Source organism: Saimiri boliviensis, chromosome 11 (assembly GCF_048565385.1).
Source record: "Saimiri boliviensis isolate mSaiBol1 chromosome 11, mSaiBol1.pri, whole genome shotgun sequence".
NCBI lineage: Eukaryota > Metazoa > Chordata > Mammalia > Primates > Cebidae > Saimiri > Saimiri boliviensis.
Window position 1 is genome coordinate 107506184 of NC_133459.1, and position 23051 is coordinate 107529234.

A 23051-nucleotide genomic window follows, 5' to 3' on the forward strand; every position below is an offset into this window, starting at 1 on the left:
GAGATCAGTGGAGATATTTCTGAAGTCAACAAAATTTATCATTAGGATGACTAAATAAAATATTTCACTTGTATCAGTGCAATTTTTATTAGTGGATGTGTGTTTTTGAGTCATTTTCATGGTGTAATGTTGCTCATTTTTGTGGTGATAAGCAGACATTCTAGATGAAGATTATTAACAGGTAGTTGGCAATGGGAATTTTAAATGCCAAAATATGAATCAAAAGGGGATCCAGTTAAAACACTAAAAAGAATATTTAAAATGAGGTGTCCATAAGGAACTCTGAAAAGCTCAAACATTAATTGCATGATCTACAAGACCTGTGTGCCTGTCCAGGTAAGACCTGAAGAAAAAATCCTGCTATTTCAAATATAGTTGACTTTAACAATCTGCTTAGCAAGAAATGAGAGCTAAGACAGGGTTGTAAAGTATGGAAGTGTTGAAAGTGTTTGCCAAGGCACACGGAAAGGCTCTTGAAATACTAATTGGTTCAAATTCAATTCCGAGATTTAAGGAAACCTCAGTCTAATCATTTACTGATCATTAACTTAACCAGAGACCTTGTTGGCTACAGGCAGCAAAGACTACTGACTGACAAAATTACTTCAAGGAAATCACTAAAGGAACAAGCACCAACAACTACAAAGAAAAATAACAGCAGGACTGGTGGAAGGAGAGGATAATATATAATTTCAGGGTTGTTATTTAATATGTTCAACTTTCAACAAAAAAAACTTTCAATATCATGTGACAGCCAAAAACAAAAAGAAAAGAAAAAAATTATGTGCTATACAAAGCAAAAAGCAAAGCAAAGCAGTTAAAAGGAGCTGTCCTTGAAGAAGCACAGATATTGGGCTTACCCAATGAAGATATTAAATCAACAATTATGGATATGCTAAAATAGACTAAAGAAAACCATAACTAAATAACCATCAGCAAATATGATGGTTATTTAGTTATCCATATAGTTATTTAGTTTTTCAGTTATCCATGTGGTTATTTAGTTAACCATACTTGATGGTTATCAAGTATAATTACGTCTTACCAAATTGAAAGTAGCAATAAAGGCATATACTATAAAAATATGAAGTAGTAGTAGTACTGTAGTTGAATAGTGTAACATGCAATGAAAAATTGACTAGTGAAGTTCAGCAAAGAATTTGTGCTGACAAAGAATCAGTATACTTGAAAATAGATCAGTTGATATTATCTACTCTGAGAAGAAGGGGAAAAATTTTTAAAAGTTGACAGAGCCTCAGAGACCTGTGGGACACCATGAAACATTTCATAATAGGCATAGTAGGAGCCCCAGAAAGAGTAAGGGCAGAAAACATATTTAATAAAGTAATGACTGAACACTTCTCAAAGTTAGTGAACCATGTTAATCTATACTTTCAAGACTCTCAACAACTTCAAATAGGATAAACTTGTAAAATCTGCATCTAGACACATCATAATCAGATGTCAAAAAGGAAAGACGGTGAGAGAACTTTCAAAACTGCAAGAGAGAATTGACTGAACACACAACGGATTCTCATTTAGATTAATAGCTGATTCCCTATCAGATACTGTGGAGGGCATGAAGCAGGAGGGTAACATATTCAAAGTTCTGAGGGGAAGGGGAAACTTCTATCAAAAGTTTTACAGCCAGCAAAACTCTCTTTTAAACGCAAAGGAAGCAGCCAGGTGCAGTGGCATGCTCTTATAGGCCCAGCTACTTAGAAGGCTCAAGTCAGAAGATAGCTGGAGTTCAGGATTTTAACACCAGACTTAGGCAACGTAATAAGACACATTCTCTTAAAAAAAAAAAAAAAAAAAAGAAGAAGAGAAATTAAGACATTCCCATGTTTAAAAGAATATTAACTAATAAAGCTCTTTTCAAGAAATACAAAGACTCTCTTGGATTGAAATGAAAGATTACTGAACAATAACTCGAAGAAAACTAGTACACTTATCTTTGAGAGGTAAAAATAAAAGATTGTATTTCCTGTTTATAATAATTCTCTGTTTAGATTAAAAATAAAATTGCATGCAACAATAATTATAAAACTATGTTGATGGGCTTATAGTATACAAAGATGTAAGTCATGCAACAGTAATAGCTACAAGGCAGGAGGAGGGATTAGAGCTACATAAAAACACATTTTTGTGTAAGATTAAGAAGAAATTAGTATTAATTTGAAAAAGGTTGTAATAAATTAATGATAATTCTGAGAGTAACCACTAACAAAACCTGGAAGGCTATAGTAAAAACATAAGGAAAATAAAATTTTGAACAAATAAATATCTATTCCACTCAAAAAAAGTCAGGAATGGAGGAATAATGTAATATTAATTAAAAAGGCATAAAACATAGAAAACAAATAGCAAAATAATAAATGAAAACAACTCAGATTTCCACAAACTGATAAATAGATAATCTGGGGCATGTCCATAAAATGGAATATTACTTGAAAAGAGAAATGAGATAGTAATACATGGTACACCGTGGATAAATCTTGAAGACATTATGATAAATGAAAGAAGCCAATTTTAAAAGGCCACATGTATGGTTGCATTCATATAAAATGCCCAATTTTTGCTGGGGGCTGGGAAAAGGGAAAGATTGAGAGTGACTGCCACTGGTTGCAGGGTTTCTTTTAGGCATTATAAAATTTTTCTGTAATTAGATAGTAGTGATGTTTGGACAACGCTGTGACTGCACCAAGCACACTGTATTGTAAGCTTTAAAAGAATGGATTTTATATGTGAATTAATAAAATCTATTATAATTGATTTTATATGAGAACAATATGTTTGTTCAGCTCAATAAAGATGTTACTTTTAAAAAAGAGAACTGTAAGATTAGAAATATATATTTTGAACCATAAAAATAAACCCTAATTCTAAGGGTGGGAATGAACACTTTTTTTAGATTGAAAAAAGAATGACACAAATAAAAATAAGTACCACATCACAGGTAGTAACCAATTATTTAATAAAAAATTGCCTGCTAGGATTAAATAGCTTAATTCTAATTAAATAACTTATACTTAATTCTAATTAAATAACTAATTAAATAAGTTATTCTTTTCTTGGCAATTCTCATACTATTTGGTTATGTCTTTTCAAGTTATAAATTGTATTCCACCATTTACTATAGTTTTAAATATTCTTAGCCACTAGTTTTCACTCTCCAAAGAGCAAAGATTACATCAACTATGTGTTTCTATATTCACAGGTTCAATGTTTTGTGTATGATATTTTCTCAATAAATATTTGTTAATAAATAAAAGAATCTTGTGTTATAAATGTGGAATGAATTATTTCCTCATTCTTTAATTTTTAAAGATTTTTGTAATTGAATTTTCATATTTTTATCGAGTCCTAAATAATCTCTGTTAGTAAGATACAGAGAAAGCTGGAATGACTGTTAAATTATTAAATATGGAATCAGGAGTTTTTAAAATCAGACTTATGTGCTCAAATTTAGAGACATGAATGTTCAAGTTAAATGGGCATCAGCCCAGATACTCTTTTAGGCCTGAGTATAATTATGAATTAATATGGTCATGACACACAGATTTATATTAAATTAGTTTCATGATGAAATCAGGTCCAGGTGGAAGTAGTCACATTACTTCAAAAGCAGAATATTTGGATTTTTCTCTTGTTTGCACAGTTTCCAATAGCTCTTGAAATTAAAACTCTTTAGGTAATTGTATAATTAAATATTACTAATGTTTTGGTTTTATTTAAATCATACAGAGTTTTTGATAGGCGATGTTTAATATATGCTTAGGAACTCATTTTTTTCTTATTATAAATGCATCAAACTCATGGTTTTTTAATTTTTAATTTGGATTTTTCTAGTGTCTTTACTTCTCATTCATTTTTGTAGGCAGGGATTTATTTGGATACTGACTTTTCTAACAGAACATAATAGTTAGATCTATATATTTACACTAAAAATTTCATATTAATTTCTTAACAATAATTTCTTTTAAGCTTATTGAGCTTTTTAGTTATTTAATATTATAATTACCTTACTCTTTATATATGTAAAATTATTAAAATATGTTGACTTTTAAAATTAGCTTTTTGTTCTCATTTTATTTGTTCTTTTCCATGCAATATAAACTATCAATGAAGTAAAATTGAGTTTTAACAAATGAATGAATTTAGTATAGATTTCCTGAGCTAGAAGATAACATAGAATAACAGCTTAATATTTACAGCTGATTTGTAAAATAAGTGTTTCTCTTTCAATCCTGTAAGAGTATTCTTAACACTAAAATATAAGTAAGGGATTTTTTTCTTCTTCAAATATTTAAAAATGAAGAACACATTGTCTTGAATACTCTCTGTTATATGTGTACTTTAATATCCTGATGAATCTCTGTCTGTTTTTTTTTTTTTTCCCCCCAGGGGGACATCCAGCAGTTTTTGATCACAGGTGACCCCAAGGCAGCATATGACTACTGTGAGCATTATAGTCCAGACTGTGACTCTTCAGCGCCCAAGGCTGCTCAGGCTCAGGAACCTCAGATAGATGAGGTAAGGAGCACAAGATCAGAACAGGTCTTTGAATTTCAATGATATGGACATAATACTGGAGTTTTTGAACTTACACTTATTTATTCCATTTTAATTGAACTGGGCATTGTATTTTAATTATGTTGTAATATTTCCAGGAAAAAGTGACTTGAATATATTTGTTACCTGTTTTCCTGCTGTTTAAGCATTTTATTACATAAATTCATTAGAAATAGTGATACTTCACTGGTATACAGTGTATATGCACATATTCTATTTTTGAGGGGGTGAGAAAAGGTAATTTCTAACCATGACATTTTGACCCTTAGCATTTAAATAATTAACACAGCCTCAAGATAGAGTAACATATTTTCTGGTGTACATGTCATCTCCCTGGGCCTTTGGCAATTAATGCAAATGAGGAAGTGCCATTAGAACTACCTTGAAGTTTTCAGGTTGGGTTAAATAGAGGGTTTTTATAAAAAGTTCCTCCAGGAAAATTTAAATGCATGTGAACTGGAAAAAATTTAAGCCTCAGTTGGGAGCAAAACTGTATTTTTGGATTTTTTCCTCATGTTTTAGAGTGTTAAAAAGGAAATAGAAATTTGAAAACATCAAGAATGTTCTAAAAATGGATCAAATAATGTTTTTCTTCCCTTTTAAATATACTATTGGTATCACCATTTGAGTTTTACTGTTTATAATGGTTCACAATCTTTTATCTTATTGTTAGTTCTGCATGTGAATTCAGGCTGGATTTTACACTTTAAATGTTAGAAATATGTTTTTGACACTACTTGACTTTTTAAGGTGTAATAGTGAATTCTGTTGCACTAATCTTTTCCATGACTTAATGTTAGTTTTTCTTTTTAAAAAACAGGGTAAAATTTTGAGAAGTCAATAGGAAGGCAAATGTGAGAGTGTAAAGAGAAATTACTGAGATCTTTTATCTGCCTGTTTCATGGTTCTCAAGTACTTCACTCTTTTTATTATTTCATCATTCACTAAATATGTTTTTCATGAATTCTGAGAGGATAGTAAAATAATTATCAGGCTTAGTGTTTTTATATCTGAGAGGTTCTGTGATGACTTAATATTAAAATTTATGGCATTTACTATACATTTTCAAGATTGATAAAATCTGTTTTGCTCCTTTATGAAGAAAGAAAAGGCTTCTTCTTTTTAGCAACAGATACGGCTCTGATTTTTGGAAGAAGGGAGGTTTGCATTCTTACTATATCACTTTGAGGTATTTTGTTCCCATGTTTAATGTTATTATGTCAGGTAAGCTGTTATTTTATCAAGGTGTAATTTGTATCCATCTTCTTAAGTTCATTTAAAAATAAACTTACCTTTTACCATTGTAGTTGTTGACATGTGTATTCAACATCCTGTTGAGATGTCAAACTTGGTTTTACTAGAAGCATTTGATGAGAAAAACAGCACATTGTTATAGTAGAAACTGCATGACAATCTGGTTGGGTAATGCAATAACAGATAACATTTTTACCTTTTATTATATTGAATAAGTCATAATGAAAAGTTTTTTTTCTTTAAGGAAGAATTAGTTTTCACTAACTCTAAATTATGTTGGTCTTTCAATAAGATAAACATTTATATCCCTATCAAAACATGGCTTAATCAAATTAGTAAGTAGTCCTTATATTAATTTAGAGCTGTATCCATTAATATGTCATTATATGATAAAATACATATTAATAATTAATCTTTGGATGTCATACTTATTAATAGTGCAATGTTAGTTGCCAGTGAATAAAGAATGTAAAGTGAAATACGGAGTATCAGCCATACGTGCTATACTTTATATTACTTAATTGTTCGCTAATAAACTTGTGGCATTGCATGTTTATCATTCTTATTTAGATTAATAAATATGTTCATTGCTTTTATAGATGAATGAAAGCTTTTTCCAGCTTATAATTTTGTGTTTAATGCCCTCTAAATATCATATCCTAATCCATTTTTAAGATTCATATTGTTATATGCTTGACACAACTTTACAACCATCACCACAGGCTAAGAGGTGTATAATGTAGACAGATTCTAATTTAATGATAATATTATCACATTTTAATTCTATTTGAACTTAATGCCATTTAAATAGATGGCTAGCTAATATTAAAATTATGATGATTTGGGGATTTTATTATCAAGTTAAATTATCTTCCTATCTTGTAAGAAATTAGATGTTAAATATATATGATTCCTTTTGATATTCTTTCTTAAAAAAGGATGAAAACAGAAAATGAAGTGACAGAAAGACAATCTTTTGTAAAGGAATTTAAAAAACAGTTAACTTTCCACAATGTATTATCTTTTCACTTAACATGTATCATACTTTTAGTTCTCCTTAGATGCACAGGTTTTTACTGATGTCACCAGTTTTCTTACAAATTAAGCAAGAACAGACTTTGTGACATTTCTGAAAGATCCTTTCTCCTCACATACTCTAATTTCGACTAGAATACCAACAGAGTTGAAATTATTCTATTACTGCATGTTGCATATATTTGTCTGATCGATTACAACTAGTTCTTTCTTCTCTACTGGTCTCAAGCCATCCTTAGAATTCCATAGTGAGAAGACAGAATTATCTCCAAAAATAGATTGTAAGGCTTTATGAAGCAATATATGTATTGCAATATATACTCATCAATGTCCTGAGTATATTCATGACCAACATACGGAAGAAGCAGTGCAAATAAAGGAGAACCAGAAGGGATTTTTTTTTGACTCCTGAATAAGCTCTAAAAGAAAGATGTGCTAGTTGGGCACAGTGGCTTGCACCTGTAATTTCAGAACTTTGGGAGGTTGAGGCAGGACAATCACCTGAGGTCATGAGTTGAAGAGCAACCTGGCCAACATGGTGAAACCCTGTCACTACTAAAAACATTTTTAAAAATTAGCCAGGCATGATGGTGGTCCCCTGTAATTTCAGCTACTTGGGAGGCTGAGGCAAGAGAATTGCTTGAACTCAGGAGGAGGAGGTTGCAGTGAGCTGAGATCATGATACTTGCACTGTATACTGGGTGACAGAGAGAGACTCCATCTCAAAAAAAAAAAAAAAAAAAAAGAAAAAGAAAGAAAAACAAAACAAAAACAGAAAGATGTGCTTTAGTGTCTAAGGCAGTTAACATGTTATTTACTCCATTATTTTATAATCATGTTATTTCTTCCATTTTCTCATAACCAGTCTGGTTAGTCAATATTTGGACAGTTTAAATAAAGGACAGAATTACGAAAGTTAGAAGATAATTTGTCTTGAAAGAGAAAAACATGATACTAGGTTAATGGATTACTTCAGTACAGGTCTATATATATATATATATATATATATATATATATATATATGTACTTCAATAGCAGATTTCAATTAAAATGCATTTAAATTATCCATGTTTAAAATTGGCCCTTTATGCCTTTATTTATTGTTTTTGCAAACGATAACTCCTCTGTAAGTTACTAGAGCTTATTGTTAGAAGGCACAGTCACCACAATATTCTAAAGCATCTGTGGTCAACAGTTATTTTGGTGGCAGATTAAAAGGGATTGGTTAAAATGCCAAGAGAGATCCAGTTGAGACGTAATTAGAATTGTATCAAATATAGTACTTAAGGAATTATGTATAGATTTCCCATATATATATGTGTATATATATGTATACATATATATGTATATATGTATACATATATATGTATACATATATATACACATATATATATGTAATATTATGTTTGCCCTAGGCAATTATGTATTGATTGCCCCAGCATATTTTATATATATATATTATATGTTATATATAAATATATTTAAATATATATAATATATAAATATTATATATATTTTTAGAGTTTTAACTTATTGCATTTACTGCTTAATTTTATGCTACATATGAGTTAGTGTATTTAGTTATTTTTACTAAAGAAAAAATTTAACTTAAATTTTATTTAATAATATCTATATTCTTGATTGAAAAATAAAATTTTAATAAATATATTTAGCTTTGGAGTTGAGCACATTTCTTTGCTCATTATTTAACACGTATGATTGTCTTTTATGTACCTCTGTTAAGAAACATATCTCTCCTTAATTAAAATCTTTTAAAACAGAAGAATTTAGTGTAAAATACTATTTTCCAATGCGAATTCATTTTGAGTTTTTAAAGATATCTAAGTGTTATGCCTTTTTTCAATAGAGAAAAAGGTAGTAATTTCAAGTATTAAAATTATATATTAATTATGAGCATATCTAATTTTGAATCTTTTAATGGTTCACCAATATTTTGTGCTGCTTTTGATTTTAAGTCTAAAGGAAATCAGGGATTTCTTAATAAATTGTAGATTTTATTTTCCCATTGGTTAGAGTATTTCAAATAGAATATATACTTATTTCATGTTCTTTGTGTTCTCTTTCCCTCCTCCCCTCTTTCCTGTCTCTCAATTGATATGAAAATCCTTTTATACATAGACAGACTACTCTCCCCATTTTTATTTTTAGAAGTGTAGATTAATTAAAATTTCCCATGGAAATTACTGTAGAGATCTTATAGAGAAACATTGCATAGCAATTTTTATAAGTCAAAAGTAATGGATATTTGACATCTGTCTCCAAGTACATAATTACTGTGCTTGAATTAGCATTCCCTAATTAAGAGTTTGAATTGTTTTCCAAATTTTTTAGTTTTCTTGTGATACTAACTACTGCCCTGCTCATAGGAAATGTGCTTTTTCGCTCCTATGTTATTATACTTTGTATTAGACAGTATAATACTTCCATGTAATACAAAAATAACTTATCAATAACATTAATTTCTTGTCTCTTAACATTTACTATATGTAAAAGTTAAGATGGTTCTCACTTTGTAAATAGTATTTTGCCACTAACACAATTGCTTGATATTTTTTCCTTTGCAATGTAGTATGCACCAGAGGATATAATGGAATATGACTATGAGTATGGGGAAGCAGAATATAAAGAGGCTGAAAGTGTAACAGAGGGACCCACTGTAACTGAGGACACAATAGCACAGACGGAGGTAAAGACAAAGCAGTGCCTGTATATGTGGTGTCCTGCTGTTCATCATCCTGTGGTTCCTTATTTTGACTGTTCCTCAAACTTACCATAAACCTTTCATTCATCTTATTCCTCGGAGCCAATAACTGTGATTTTTATTTGACAGTAGCTGTTTTGAAGAATTACATCCATTTTACTTTTGCTTAGCTTTCCTTTCATCTATGCTCTATATTTCCCTTCTCATTTATTTGTGTTTTCCATTCCATCTTTCACCACAATTTACAGAAAAAGAAATCCAATTTCAAAAAGAAGATGAGGACAGTGGCTAACTCAAAGGAAAAGTCCAAAAAGTTTACACCCCCCAAATCTGAAAAATTTTCATCCAAGAAGAAGAAAAGTTATCACGCATCAGCAAAAGCCAAACTAGGGGTAAAGGTAGCAAAGAAAAAACAATCAAGATCTATCCTAGATAAGCTGGAAGATCTCTGATGATGAGTCATAGTCTTAACCCAACTAGATAAATACTCACTTAGCTAATACTATAACCCAATTAAATAATGATTTCCATACAGTTGAGGTTACTGTACATGTTTGCTAATTCTCTTCTGAATTTACCATTAGGCAAATATCGTTGATGATTTTCAAGAATACAACTATGGAACATTGGAAAGTTACCAGACAGAAGCTCCTAGGCGTGTATCTGGGACAAATGAGGTAATACGAATAGGCAGTATTCAATCACATTCCCACTTTTTAAGTGTGTAATGTATTTTGATATACTTCACTCTGGAAGAATCTATAATTTCTCAAAACTCTGATGTTTTTATTCTTTTACTAAACTAAGTGAAACAGTAGCATTGGTTCACTATTAATAAAAGCAGTTCATCTGAATTCAATGTCCATTCAGGTTTTGCATGACTCTTTCCTTCATGCAGATGCTAAATTGATCAAACTGAATTGGCTGCTATCATTTTCTTAATTGCTCCTGGAATTGAGCAAGCTTTTCAACATGTTGTGACCAAGGGTATTCACAACATGATTCTTCTGTGAGAAGAATCCTCTAAAGTGAAAATTGTATCATTAAAGGATACAATAGAATTTTACTCCATCTGGTGAATAATCATGCATTTTTATGACAGCAAGCATTTTGAGAAAACGTAGTCGTAGCGGACTTAAATCACTGTTTATATTTTCAAACCTGTTAGGATGTGATATTAATTTTTATTAAACTAGTATATCTTAATGTTTCCATTATTTTCTATGAAAATATTTAAGTGCATGTAGGTAAAAGTTAATCTTCCTGAATTTCATATTGCACATGCATTGATGTCATGGAGAATACAACATACAATTCAGTTTAACTTTGTTAAATATCCGGCATAAATTTTTGTATAATTTTGTCAGAAAATGACTATAAGAAATTCAATTTAGTTATAAGAAAATATATTTGACATGTCTCTCAGTGAGACAAATAGACTCAGCAGTCTTTTATATATAAACACAAAATTGAGAATAACAATCTAGAGTGAGAATGGATGTTAAGTTTCTTTTAGTTCAAATTAATAATTTTCAAAAAGTGAGTATTTTCACTCAAAATGTTTATTTTCCTAACCAAATTCATCTAAGCTTTTTAGTTCAGAGCTCTGATTATAGCAATATTCTCACCCTAGATGGTATGGAATCTCTGTAGACAGCATATACTTTTTATCTAATAATTCAACAAATTATGGTTATTGGACATTTAATTTTGTGAAAAAGTACTAATTATTTAAACACATATTCACATGATTGTGTAATACTATTATGTAATATTACTCTATCATCTAGATTTACTATGTAATAGAAAATTAGTTACTTAAAAATGAAATTTACACATTGGCAAGATAAGTCTGGGCAATACAACAAGATCCTGTCTTTATAAATAAATAAACCAATGAATTAGCTGGGCATGGTGGTGCATGGCTGTCTCCCAGCTGCACAGGAGGATGAGGCAGGAGGATCGTGTAAGCCCAGGAGTCCCAGGCTGCAGTGAGCTATGATTGTACCACTGGACTCCAGCTTGGGTGCCAGAGTGAGACCTCATCTCAAAAGTAAAAAGTAGCAAGATAAATTATCTAATTAGAAACTCATCATGATCATAATAAAACCAAATATTCAAATGATAAATAGGATTCAGGTTGATTCTACTAGTAAGGAGTTATGAGAAAAACATGGCATAAGTTTTTATCTATGTCTCTGAGTATTTCTGACATAATTCTTACTTTTAAGTATTAAAATTTACTCCTTATTCTTGAGAATTGTACAGTGATACTTTATATTTTATTGTACTAAATGTTAATGGCTATCATTTATTTTATTTGCTTTAAATAACTCCTTGGTACAATACTACTTCCCTACAGATGAAATAATCTGCATAATAATTGCAATGATGCCTCTCTATTTATATTGACATTGTTACATTATTATTTTATTTATTGGATGGGAGTCAAATTTACATGCTTATACTTGTAGCAAATGTATTTCATAATTATGTTCTGCAAGATGTAAATGTAGCCAAAGCTTTAACTTCATACATATTTTATTGTTCAAATCTTAAACTATGAAGTAAATATGAAATTGACTAACATGTTTTTTCCAATGAAACAAGCAAATACACATGCTGACTTCATGTGAATATTTGCAGTTTATTGGGGAAAGTGCTTTGAAAGCAATATCTCTTTGTACATACCAATGTACAAATACATTTCTTTCAATGACACTGAAAGACTACTTTCCAGGCATTTAGAGTTGCTTGAGCAGTAATAAAATCGCATCCCATCACATGCCTTCAAACTGATATTTAAATGCTTACCTTGCCTTACTAACAATAAACTTCATGTTCTCCAATTCCTTGCAATTTAAATTAATAGCCAAATCCAGTTGAAGAAATATTTACTGAAGAATATCTAACGGGAGAGGATTATGATTCCCAGAGGAAAAATTCTGAGGATACACTATATGAAAACAAAGAAATAGACGGCAGGGACTCTGATCTTCTGGTAGATGGAGATTTAGGCGAATATGATTTTTATGAGTATAAAGAATATGAAGATAAACCAACAAGCCCCCCTAATGAAGAATTTGGTCCAGGTGTACCAGCAAACACTGATATTACAGAAACAAGCGTAAGTTGATATTACGCTCTGTGTCATTGTATGTCTTATTTACGGGATATTTTTATGTTCATATCCATCTTAATGTCTTTGCAGGTTTAAAATGCAGGTTGAGTTTCTATGTAAATTATGAATGCTTATTACCACTAGGATGCCTTATTAGATTCTCTCACATGGGAATCTTCAGCAGTTGTATCTTTGGTCATGCTATTGGAGTCTTTATTTGAAAGTAAAATCTTGAATAGAATTGCATCAGAAATTTGTCACTGATAAGATTAAAACATAGTTGTTATTATTTCGTGTTGCAAGTCTAATTTCTGATTTTTAGACTATTTCATTAAATTTAATTTGATGACATTTCTTAATGCCTGGGAATAATAACTAACATCTATAGATGTCTTTAGTTCAATCTCATTTTAAAAGTATTAATGCTTATTATGCCTGTCTTTTAATTTTTGCCCTGTTTAAGCCAATAGGATTTTATATTTAAATATTTTAATAGGTTGTTTAGATTGCTAAATTCTCTTTTTAAAAATTGAAGTGGCTGGATGGGTGCAATGGCTCACGCCTATAATCCTAGCACTTTGGGAGGCTGAGGCAGGCAGATTGCCTGAGCTCAGGAGTTTGAAACCAGCCTGGGCAACATGGTGAAACTCTGTCTCTACTAAAGATACAAAAAAATTAGCCATGTGTGGTGTTAGGCACCTGTAGGACCAGCTACTCAGGAGGCTGAGGCAGGAGAATTGCTTGAACCCGGGAGCTGGAGGTTGCAGTGAGCCGAGATCGTGCCATTACACTCCAGTCTGGGTGACAGGGCAAGACTCTGTGTCCCAAATAAATAAATAAATAAAATTGAAATGGCCTTATTACAGACATTTAGGCTGTTTTGAATTTTTTATTCAACAGATCAATGGCCATGGTGCATATGGAGAGAAAGGGCAGAAAGGAGAACCGGCAGTGGTTGAGCCTGTAAGTACCCCTGTGAATGCACTTTAAAGGTTGGTAAAATTGCTTATGAGCCACCATTACGTTAAATTTTTATGTATGTTCATGTATTACCAATGATAATCTTGATGTCCAGATGTTTACAATTCACCACAAATAAATTAGTAAGGTCTTGTCTAGAAAGGAGTATTTCCATAAAACAAAACATTATAGAGCTGCAGAATTTCAGAATTTGAAAGTAGCTGAAATATGTCTTATCTAATTCTCTCATTTTAAAACTAAGGAACCTGTGATCTAAAGGATTTAAGTAATTTTCCTGAGGTTTCAAATGTTTGATCAATGAGATGTAATAGAACTTTTAGCTTTCCTACTTTCCAGTCCAATAATATTTTTCTCTAATCTCTATGACTTCACATTATTTGAAATATATTACATGGCATACATACTTATTTGTTACATATCCAAATTGTGTCACATGGTAACATAAAAATTAATTTTTTACTTCCTTTTCATCTACGGAAGAATCTCTAATTCACTCCAAATTGTTTCTTTAAAATTTATATTAACATTATCATTGCTCATAATACTGATAAGAAACATATTTATACCTGAAAGAAATTTTACTATTGGTTCCTGCTAATAAGCAACTTGGAAAAACTAATGTATTATAACTGAACATAGAACAATATGAACACCATTTCAGAAATTGGAAGGACATAAAAATTTCCCAAAAAAGAGAGAGAAATTATAAGGAATAAAACGATGCAGTTTTAAGGACCTTGTTGGGCATCTATTCATTACTCCAAAATCATGCAACATGCTCACAAAAAACTTTAAAATTATTATTTTTTTCAGAATGAATCAGTTCTTATTATAAAAATTTTTAACCAGCTTTAAAAATGACATTACAGCTTTTCAGCAGTCCAAAGCTGGAGTGGAATTAGAAACATTTTAGAACTGAGTTCTTATCCTGAATAGCTCTTTATTCCTTTGCTTATAAAGAGCTTATCTCATATTTATCCATATTGCTTTTGCCTGGACATTTTTGTAACTTCCCTGAATTAAGGTGCTTATGTGCAATTTCCATGCATTCATTCACACAGCAAATATTTACTAAGAACTTAGTAGAATGTTTTGTTTGTTCCATTCTTGAAAGCATTTAGCATATTCACCTTTATAATATTGTTTATCTAAATATCTATTTCCACTCCACTTAATTCACACATTCTCTGACAACACAGCCTATATCTTCTACTATTTTGAATTTCTTTCCTTCCCTGTTCAAAATGTTTGTAATTAATTTAAATGGTGAAAATAGATAATTCACTATTTAATATGCAATGATATAGTGTTCTTTTATATTCATGTAATTTAGAGGTTGGGAGTTACATTTCCATGGTAGAGATGTTCTCTTTTTTTATTATAGGGTATGCTTGTGGAAGGACCACCAGGGCCAGCAGGACCTGCAGTATGTAAATGTTTTAAGATTATTTTTGTCTTTTTAAAGTAATCATATATAAGATTTCTATTAATCACTGAATGAGAACATTTTAGACTAATTAGGATATTGAATTATAGAAAAATATTTGCTCAGAGGAGCTGGTAGCTTTGAACTGCCTTCTGATTTGTCTATCCAAGTAATATTCTTTAAATTTTGTTTTAAATATTTTGATGCTTAGATATCTCTGCCTCTTGTAAACTCATTTTCATCTTTCTACCGAAATATATGAATGAAAAGAAAAGCCATCCTTACTTTCATTGCAGAGCTATAGTTATATCTCAGCAAGTGGAATTGAGAATTCTAGGTAGACTGTAGCTGCCTTATCTATACTTCTGTGTGAAGTAATTATCAGATTACATTGTGGTTTTCTGTTAAGTCTGATGTTACTCAGTGTGTTTCTTCTCAAGTGATTGTATTGATCAGACCTTGTAATAAATCCTCTGTCTTTTGTGGAATTAATTAAATTCTTGTCATCTGAAATAATATATGATACTGAGGCATTTAAATGCTTTTACCTATTTAAATAATTTCACCCATAAAAAATATAAATGCCTCTAACCTAAGGGATTTCTACATTTTTAACTTGGCTATCATATTTTTGAGATCTAATTTTATGAGTGTTCCAATTCTTCAGTTAGAACTGGGACCAAATACTTTACATTGGAATATTCTCCTTTCCTGTTTTACTTTGGAATGTTTGCCTCTGCCCTGAGAGCAGCTGACCTAGCTACAGATTGGTTTCTATATATTGTCTTTTCACAGGAAGATAAGTAGGACAACTGTTTAGAAGACTAGTGTATATTTATAAAATATAAATGAACTCTTTGATAGGTCTTGGGTGAATTTAAACATTAATGAGATTAGGAATCTGATTCAGATATGATGTATTTCTATATAGGGTATTATGGGTCCTCCAGGTCTACAAGGCCCCACTGGACCCCCTGGTGACCCTGGAGATAGGGTAAGTGAATGGACATCACATCTCATTACAAATGCTTGTCATGCAGACTAAAATAATTAAAACATATTCTCCAAGTTTAACATGTTATTCTTCCTGTGTGTGGGAGGGGTAAAGGCAGCATGAATTCAGTGTGGCACAACATTTTAGTTAGCTTTTTAAATAGTATTTTTAAGTGAGGATAAAAATTGTACATTTATCTATGACATAATTAATAAGCAAACTTTTATTTTCAGCCAATATTTGTATTGATATGAACTCATTACATAGGGGTTCTGGTCTTCAAATTTGAATTCCAGACATATTTTCAAGGTACTCCCATTCATATTTAGTTGGATGCTGACAGAATGAGTTAATAAATCTAAATTCTACTTTGAAGATTAAACCCTAGGTTACATTATGAAATACTTCATTTGTATTGTCTCTCCAAACTTTTCATAAAAATCCCATTCCCTTTGTTCCCCTACATCTTTGAGTAGTCAATAACTTTGTACATTTTTCTTTTGTTCTTTAAAAGTAGAGTATCAGAGCTGAGCGCAGTGGCTCACACCTGTAATCCCAAAACTTTGGGAGGTGGAGGTGGGTAAATCACGAGGTCAGGAGTTCAAGACCAGCCTGGCCAAGGTGGTGAAACCCCATCTCTACTAAAAACTTCAAAAATTAGCTGGGCACGGTGGCAGGTGCCTGTTATCCCAGCTATTTGGGAGGCTGAGGCAAGAGAATTGCTTGAACCAGGGTGGCAGAGATTGCAGTGCGTCAAGAATGTGCCACTGAACTCCAGCTCTGGGTGACAGAGGGAGACTCCATCTTAAAAAAAAAAAAATGAGGATCAGAGATGCAAACAACTTATGCATTTTATATAATTACAATTCAAAGAATGTAAAAACTCTTTTTAATTTAAATTTAAGGCAGGGAGATTTTTAAATATTTCAGAAATTCTGGCCTGAGTAAAAGCTATTTAAGGTCAGAGGACATAAAATGTGTATTATGCCAACACTATGTAATTTTTTATTTAAAGTAATGTTCTTAAGGTTAGTTCTCATATACTCTGCTTACTTAATTTGGTATATCCAGTTTCTTGGAGACATTTATTGCTAATAGTCATTTTAGTTAGTACTTTTAAATCACACCATATTTTCATAAGACCTTTTTGGATTCTATAATTTAGTGACCTTAAAACTCTATATCAGGTGATAAATTCATCTTTACACTGTGCCTTATAAATACAGATATATAAATGATCTAAATATATAAGAAATATTTTATTAATTGAAAATTATACTATTCAAGCTAGATTTCTTAGGATTAAAAAATATTTTTATAGAAACCACTATTTGAACTTACTTTAATAGTTCCTTAAAGTCTGTACAGAATCTATTGAAAGAATATTCTAAATAAAATATAATTTTGCCAATCTAGAATCAATATTAAGTATTTTCTAAGAGTTAACTTTTTATAGGAAATTCACATTTGAAAAGTGTTGCTGCAGTTTTTTTTTATATCAAATGTGTGTTCTGAGTTATAATTCTGTATCTAGCTATTTATTAATTTTTGAATTTATTCCTTACCTGCCAAGTATGAGTTGGCTACATAAAAATGTCTCATTATATTTGAAGTTTTGGACATATACCTTGTATCTATGAGTCACTTACTTATGAACAGATGCATATATTATATATTTAATATTTTCTTTAATCACATCTATATCTTGGATTTCTGGTCACCATAGTCACACCTAAACTTCTAAATGTACATGTCTGTGTGCATGCACATATACAGACACTGAATATATTTCATCAGTAAATATTTAAAATAAATTAGTGATTATGATTAACATTAACATGCTAAGATTAGCTATTGTCTATGTTAGAAAAGTATCTCCTCTAAAGATAGTATCTATTATCTATTAAAACATAGTATGATATTAAGTATTCTACTGAATAAATACTATTTATATATCTGTTAAATAATACTGAAATATACCTTAAACTTATTAAATTTAAATAAAACTTTCATCATTTACTTAAATCTGTTTTTATCTAACTATAAGAACCAAGATTGTACTACTTGTTTTTCTCACATTAATTTCCCTTAAGATATATGTGAACTCTTCATCTTACACAGTTGTTAGACTGCAAACAACTTGGAGCAAAATTTATATCTTAGTTGGATTATATATTAATAATCAAACGTTTGTTAAAATAGTCTAAAACTAGTACAAGAGAATACAATCCTGTCTAGGAATACTTACTAAAAACAGATTAAGTAAGGTGGGAAGCATAAATGCAAATTAGATAAAGTAGACATAACTTATTTTAGTTCTAGTAAATATTATTATTTTAATATTTATTGATTTTGATTATTTCATTTATTTTCCTAGGGCCCCCCAGGACGTCCTGGCTTACCAGGGGCTGATGGTCTACCTGGTCCTCCGGGTACTATGTTGATGTTACCGGTATGTTTTTTTTGTGTTATAGAAATGACTTTATATCTTGTCATCTGTTTCTGAAGATTATTGTTGAACCATATTGAAGAACAATCAACTAAAAACTGTTGATTTCTACCTCATACATCATAGGTAGAAACACTTGAAATTAAGCAGAATTTGGAAATTCAGAAAATTTTACAAAATAAATGCTGATAAGTATCAATCTCTGCATTAAAACTAAGAAAGAGTTCATTATTTGATTAAACTCTTAGCAACAGAGTTTTTAAATAATAGTTCCAATTGTGGTTTATCCTGAGTCACATTATTCACCTGTTTTTCATATGCTATTTAACATATCATTAATATACTATTTACCATCTATTATCTATATAGTTATATGTATTTGTAGTGTTACTCATTGCCCAAAAATTATTTGCTTTACTGGAAGATTCCTTTGTAAAATTTTTGTTGCCCTGGTGTTTTGGGAAAAAAAAATGTATTTATTTCTCAGTTTCAATGTTATTAACAAAGTTTCAAGAAATAATTACTTAGAGTGAAAAATTGACTCATATACTGAATTTTAGTTAAAAATGGAGCAAACTTTATAGAGGAATATTAGAGAAGATCTGTTTTATAATATAAGTACTTAAGAATAGATGAACAAAATAAATAAATCACAAGGAAAATTTCCTGTGTATTAATGGATAGTCCAAAAACTTTGACAAACTAAATAGAGATTGAGCTATAACCGTCACTGAACTTAGTATATTTGGAATTTTATACAAATGAATCAATAATATGTGTAGCATTTGTGCTGATTAAAAAAAAAGTCACAATGGTTTATTCCAGAGGTATAGACATTACAGCTTTTAAAATTGAGTAAGATTTTCTAGTTTCTTCTTGTACAAATGGTAACATGTCTTGGAAAGAACTTCCACAAGAAATAGAAGGAGAGTAAAAAATACAAAACAAAACAAAACAAACTAGGTCTCATGATTCATTATGGAGTTACCTGTAATTTTGTAAAATACCACCATTTTAGTAAGTGGGTTTATCTAATGATCATAGCACATAATTGAACATATTTGACAAAGCTAATTCTTAATGTTATCTCTTCTAAGTTCCGATATGGTGGTGATGGTTCCAAAGGACCAACCATCTCTGCTCAGGAAGCTCAGGCTCAAGCTATTCTTCAGCAGGCTCGGGTAAGAAAGGATAAACATGCATTCTCACAAGATGACTGACTCTGTGCCAAGAATGTATTTTTGTACATATGGAAAATGCTACTATTATTAATAGAATATTTATTCTGAATAGTATATTGAACTTAGTTGGAAAACGCTAAAAGTTATCTTTATCTAGCAGTCGTGTTTATTAATTGAAAATTATAGTTAGGTAACTGACCCACGTAATATTGCCATTCTAGAATTTTGGCAGTCTCCCACCATAACACACAAGATTTCTATTTATTTTTCCCAAAGAGTATTGATGTATTTACACCTAGTACACCTTATCTTTCGCATTCAATTTTACTCTGCTAACACATAAGTCCATGATTGGTTACAATTAAGAGAATAAAATTTGAAATACATTAGTTCTGAATTTTCTGGATTATTTATGATATCATGGATAACATAGAAAATCAAATTTCTTGGATATCATATATAAGAAAGAAACCTTCCACATCTCTTACAAACCCTAATCTTTATAGTCAGTAATTTTTTTAAATTTCAGTTTACGAATTCTTTTTTTAGTTTAAAGTTTCCACTATATGTAGATTTATAAAATATAGAATTACATTTATGTTTTTTAATTAATTTCATTGAAATTAGAATATACATAAGAAAAACAAAAGGGTAGACCAGGAAGGAATTTGAATTCATATAATATTTTTATTTATAGTATTGGTTTTCTTTTTAAGGAACAAGGAAATAAATGACTTATTGTTGGTATTAATATAGTTACCTACTTCCTAAGCAATATAAATCACTTCTGTGATAAAATTTTTATTCGTCATGATTAATTTATGCATGTGTAAAAATATCTGAAAACATGAGTGAAAATTGTAATTCAGCCTCAATGTTTGTTTATGTCTTTCTTAAATCTATTAATCTGAAAATAGATCATTATTTGGTTCCATCATGTGTAAAGATAATGAAAAATTTAAGTATTTGTTTGTTTGACCTTGGCATAGTGCAAATCTAAAATTACTTAAAATAATTTAGTAAACATTTCTACAACTTATATACTATTTTGAACAATTTTAAGGTAATTATTTGAACTTAAATATTTTATGAGGTCATTAAATTCCTCATTTTATTAGTCCTATTAACCTACTTGAAAAATAGGTAGCAAGCATTGTAATTGAATTTTTCAGATATTTAATCTCAAGGATTGAGAAGTATATTGTCAAATATCTCATGGTGAGTCAGTAGTGACTTTGGAGATCCTACTGTTTTCATCTCGTGCACTTTTCTAATATGATTTTGCATTTATTTCTGTTGCAGTATTATTTTTGATATCTTTGTGATAAATCTAAGTGTTCATCTATTGAGCTCTCTAATATTCAAAAGTAGCACACAATACTAATTTAACATCTATCAAATTTTTATATTTTGTACTGTATGTGTTCCAGCTTTTCAAGTATGCTAATTTCACATTTCTAATATTCAGTGTAACAATAGTGCATGTAATCAGTTTATTATGTCTATGATTATACAAAATAAAATATTCTTCTCTATAGCATTATGTTTGAGATTTGTTAACAGGCACATATTATCATAATACTTCCTGACCAGTTTTGTTTTATGCTGTTTGGCTTTAGTTATCATAATTTTTCCTAAAATATTGCCAAAAGAATTTAATCTAAATCCTCCCAAATTGTGCCTACACATTTAAGAGAAAAAGGTTATGCATTATTCTTGAGTAACTTCAGAATAGTACATTATCAGATATTAAATTGGTTGTTCTAAAATCCAGTTTAACTTTAATTTTTTATTAAATCACAGCAATATATGTTACATGACTTCCTGTGTTAAACAGTTTTTTTAAAATGTCTGATATTTACCTCTTTGTCATTGTAGAAACTTGCTGTTCTTCAGTAACCTGACACTCTTTCTAGCATGTAGCTATTAAATCTGTGTTGATCATGTGTTACTTAAGGGTAGCTTGTGTGAATTCATGTTGTATTTTAACGTGCTCTTCCAGGAGAATGTTACTGAATTTGATACATTTTGTTTTCTAGATTGCTCTGAGAGGCCCACCTGGCCCAATGGGTCTAACTGGAAGACCAGGTCCTGTGGTAGGTTATCCCAACAAAGATAATATGCTAAATTATTCAAATTAGCAGTTCCCTGTGCAGCTTCTCCCAGGGATTGTGATTATCTCTGGTTGGTGACAATGTGTATGTTTTCATGCTCGTTGTCGTCTTCATTAAAAAAAAAAAAAAAATTCTTCTTGATTCAGTTTTAACATTTTGATGAAGAGGTCTCAGTAAAAAATTTTTAAATTGAATAAATAAAAAATGTAATTGAGTCATATCCAACTATTAATTTCTTAAACTATAAGTGTCATTCATTTGCTTAATATTCAGTTTCCAAAATACAATTTTACATTAAATCCTTGAGACTTAATATTATGTTAAACAAAATTTTTGTTAGAAAAATATGTTAAAAGCCAATGAAAATTATGACACACTCTTAGGGGCAAGCAAGATACTTTTTCAAACTGCAGGATGCCTCTGCATTCCACAAGGTGCTTCAGGTATCAGAGAGAGTACTTTCTCTTGTAGAGACTCTTGGAAATAATAAAGCATTGTTTTTTCTTACAAGCATGATAACAAACTAAGGTATTTCAAATATTTTTTGTCTAAAAAATCTTCAAAGACAGTAGAATATGCTAATGTTAAGCTGTGTAGCAGTTCACATGAAACACAATGATAGTATTCAAACTATTTGTTTTTTTCCCAGAGGGAAAAACAGGATTCAAACCAGGATTGTCATTAATTTTAGAATAAATGAATAAATAATTTATATTTTAAATATTCATTTCTTAGTATAAATTTTTTCTACTATGCTTTCATATGCTCTCATAGACTTCAAAATATTTTAAGAAAATCAATCTGTTTATGGAATGTATTACTCTGAAAGTTGAAATTTTATCTGTATAGTAAGTGCTAGAGTAGACATTGTTAGCAAAACTATTGTATTCAAATTTGAATCAAGTAAGTAGTCTTCTAACTATTTTGTTTTACTGATCATACTAGAATGATACTTTTTCTTTATGTATTTTATTAAATATTTTGTTCTGTAGATTTTCTTATGTTTATATTTATCATAATTCAGTCATGAAATTTCACAAGTATTTTGCAGGAATATACATTTAATCATAGAAACTCATGTGAAACCTGTGTTTTGATATGTTTCATATAATTTAAATTATATAAATTAACACATTATAAAATGTTTAACATGTATTTTATCATGCCTTGCTTTTCCAAAATACAGTAATATGGCAGAT

The 23051-nt window shown here is 30.1% G+C and overlaps 1 protein-coding gene across 3 annotated transcripts in view; it reads left to right on the forward strand.

Annotated features, from left to right (window-relative positions):
• The window catches only part of COL11A1 (collagen type XI alpha 1 chain), a 215055-nt gene that overhangs the window by 63103 nt on the left and 128901 nt on the right, over window positions 1–23051 (forward strand). Inside the window, exons 5-14 of one of the 3 annotated variants that reach the window (XM_074381332.1) lie at window positions 4408–4536; window positions 9835–9984; window positions 10171–10263; window positions 12459–12713; window positions 13608–13670; window positions 15073–15114; window positions 16046–16108; window positions 18486–18560; window positions 19655–19738; window positions 21778–21834. In XM_074381332.1, coding sequence (XP_074237433.1) covers window positions 4408–4536; window positions 9835–9984; window positions 10171–10263; window positions 12459–12713; window positions 13608–13670; window positions 15073–15114; window positions 16046–16108; window positions 18486–18560; window positions 19655–19738; window positions 21778–21834 — 1011 coding nt within the window. Of the gene's footprint in view, window positions 1–4407; window positions 4537–9454; window positions 9572–9834; window positions 9985–10170; window positions 10264–12458; window positions 12714–13607; window positions 13671–15072; window positions 15115–16045; window positions 16109–18485; window positions 18561–19654; window positions 19739–21777; window positions 21835–23051 lie in introns of all 3 variants that reach the window. The other 2 variants (XM_003933240.4, XM_074381331.1) reach the window with 2 other exon arrangements.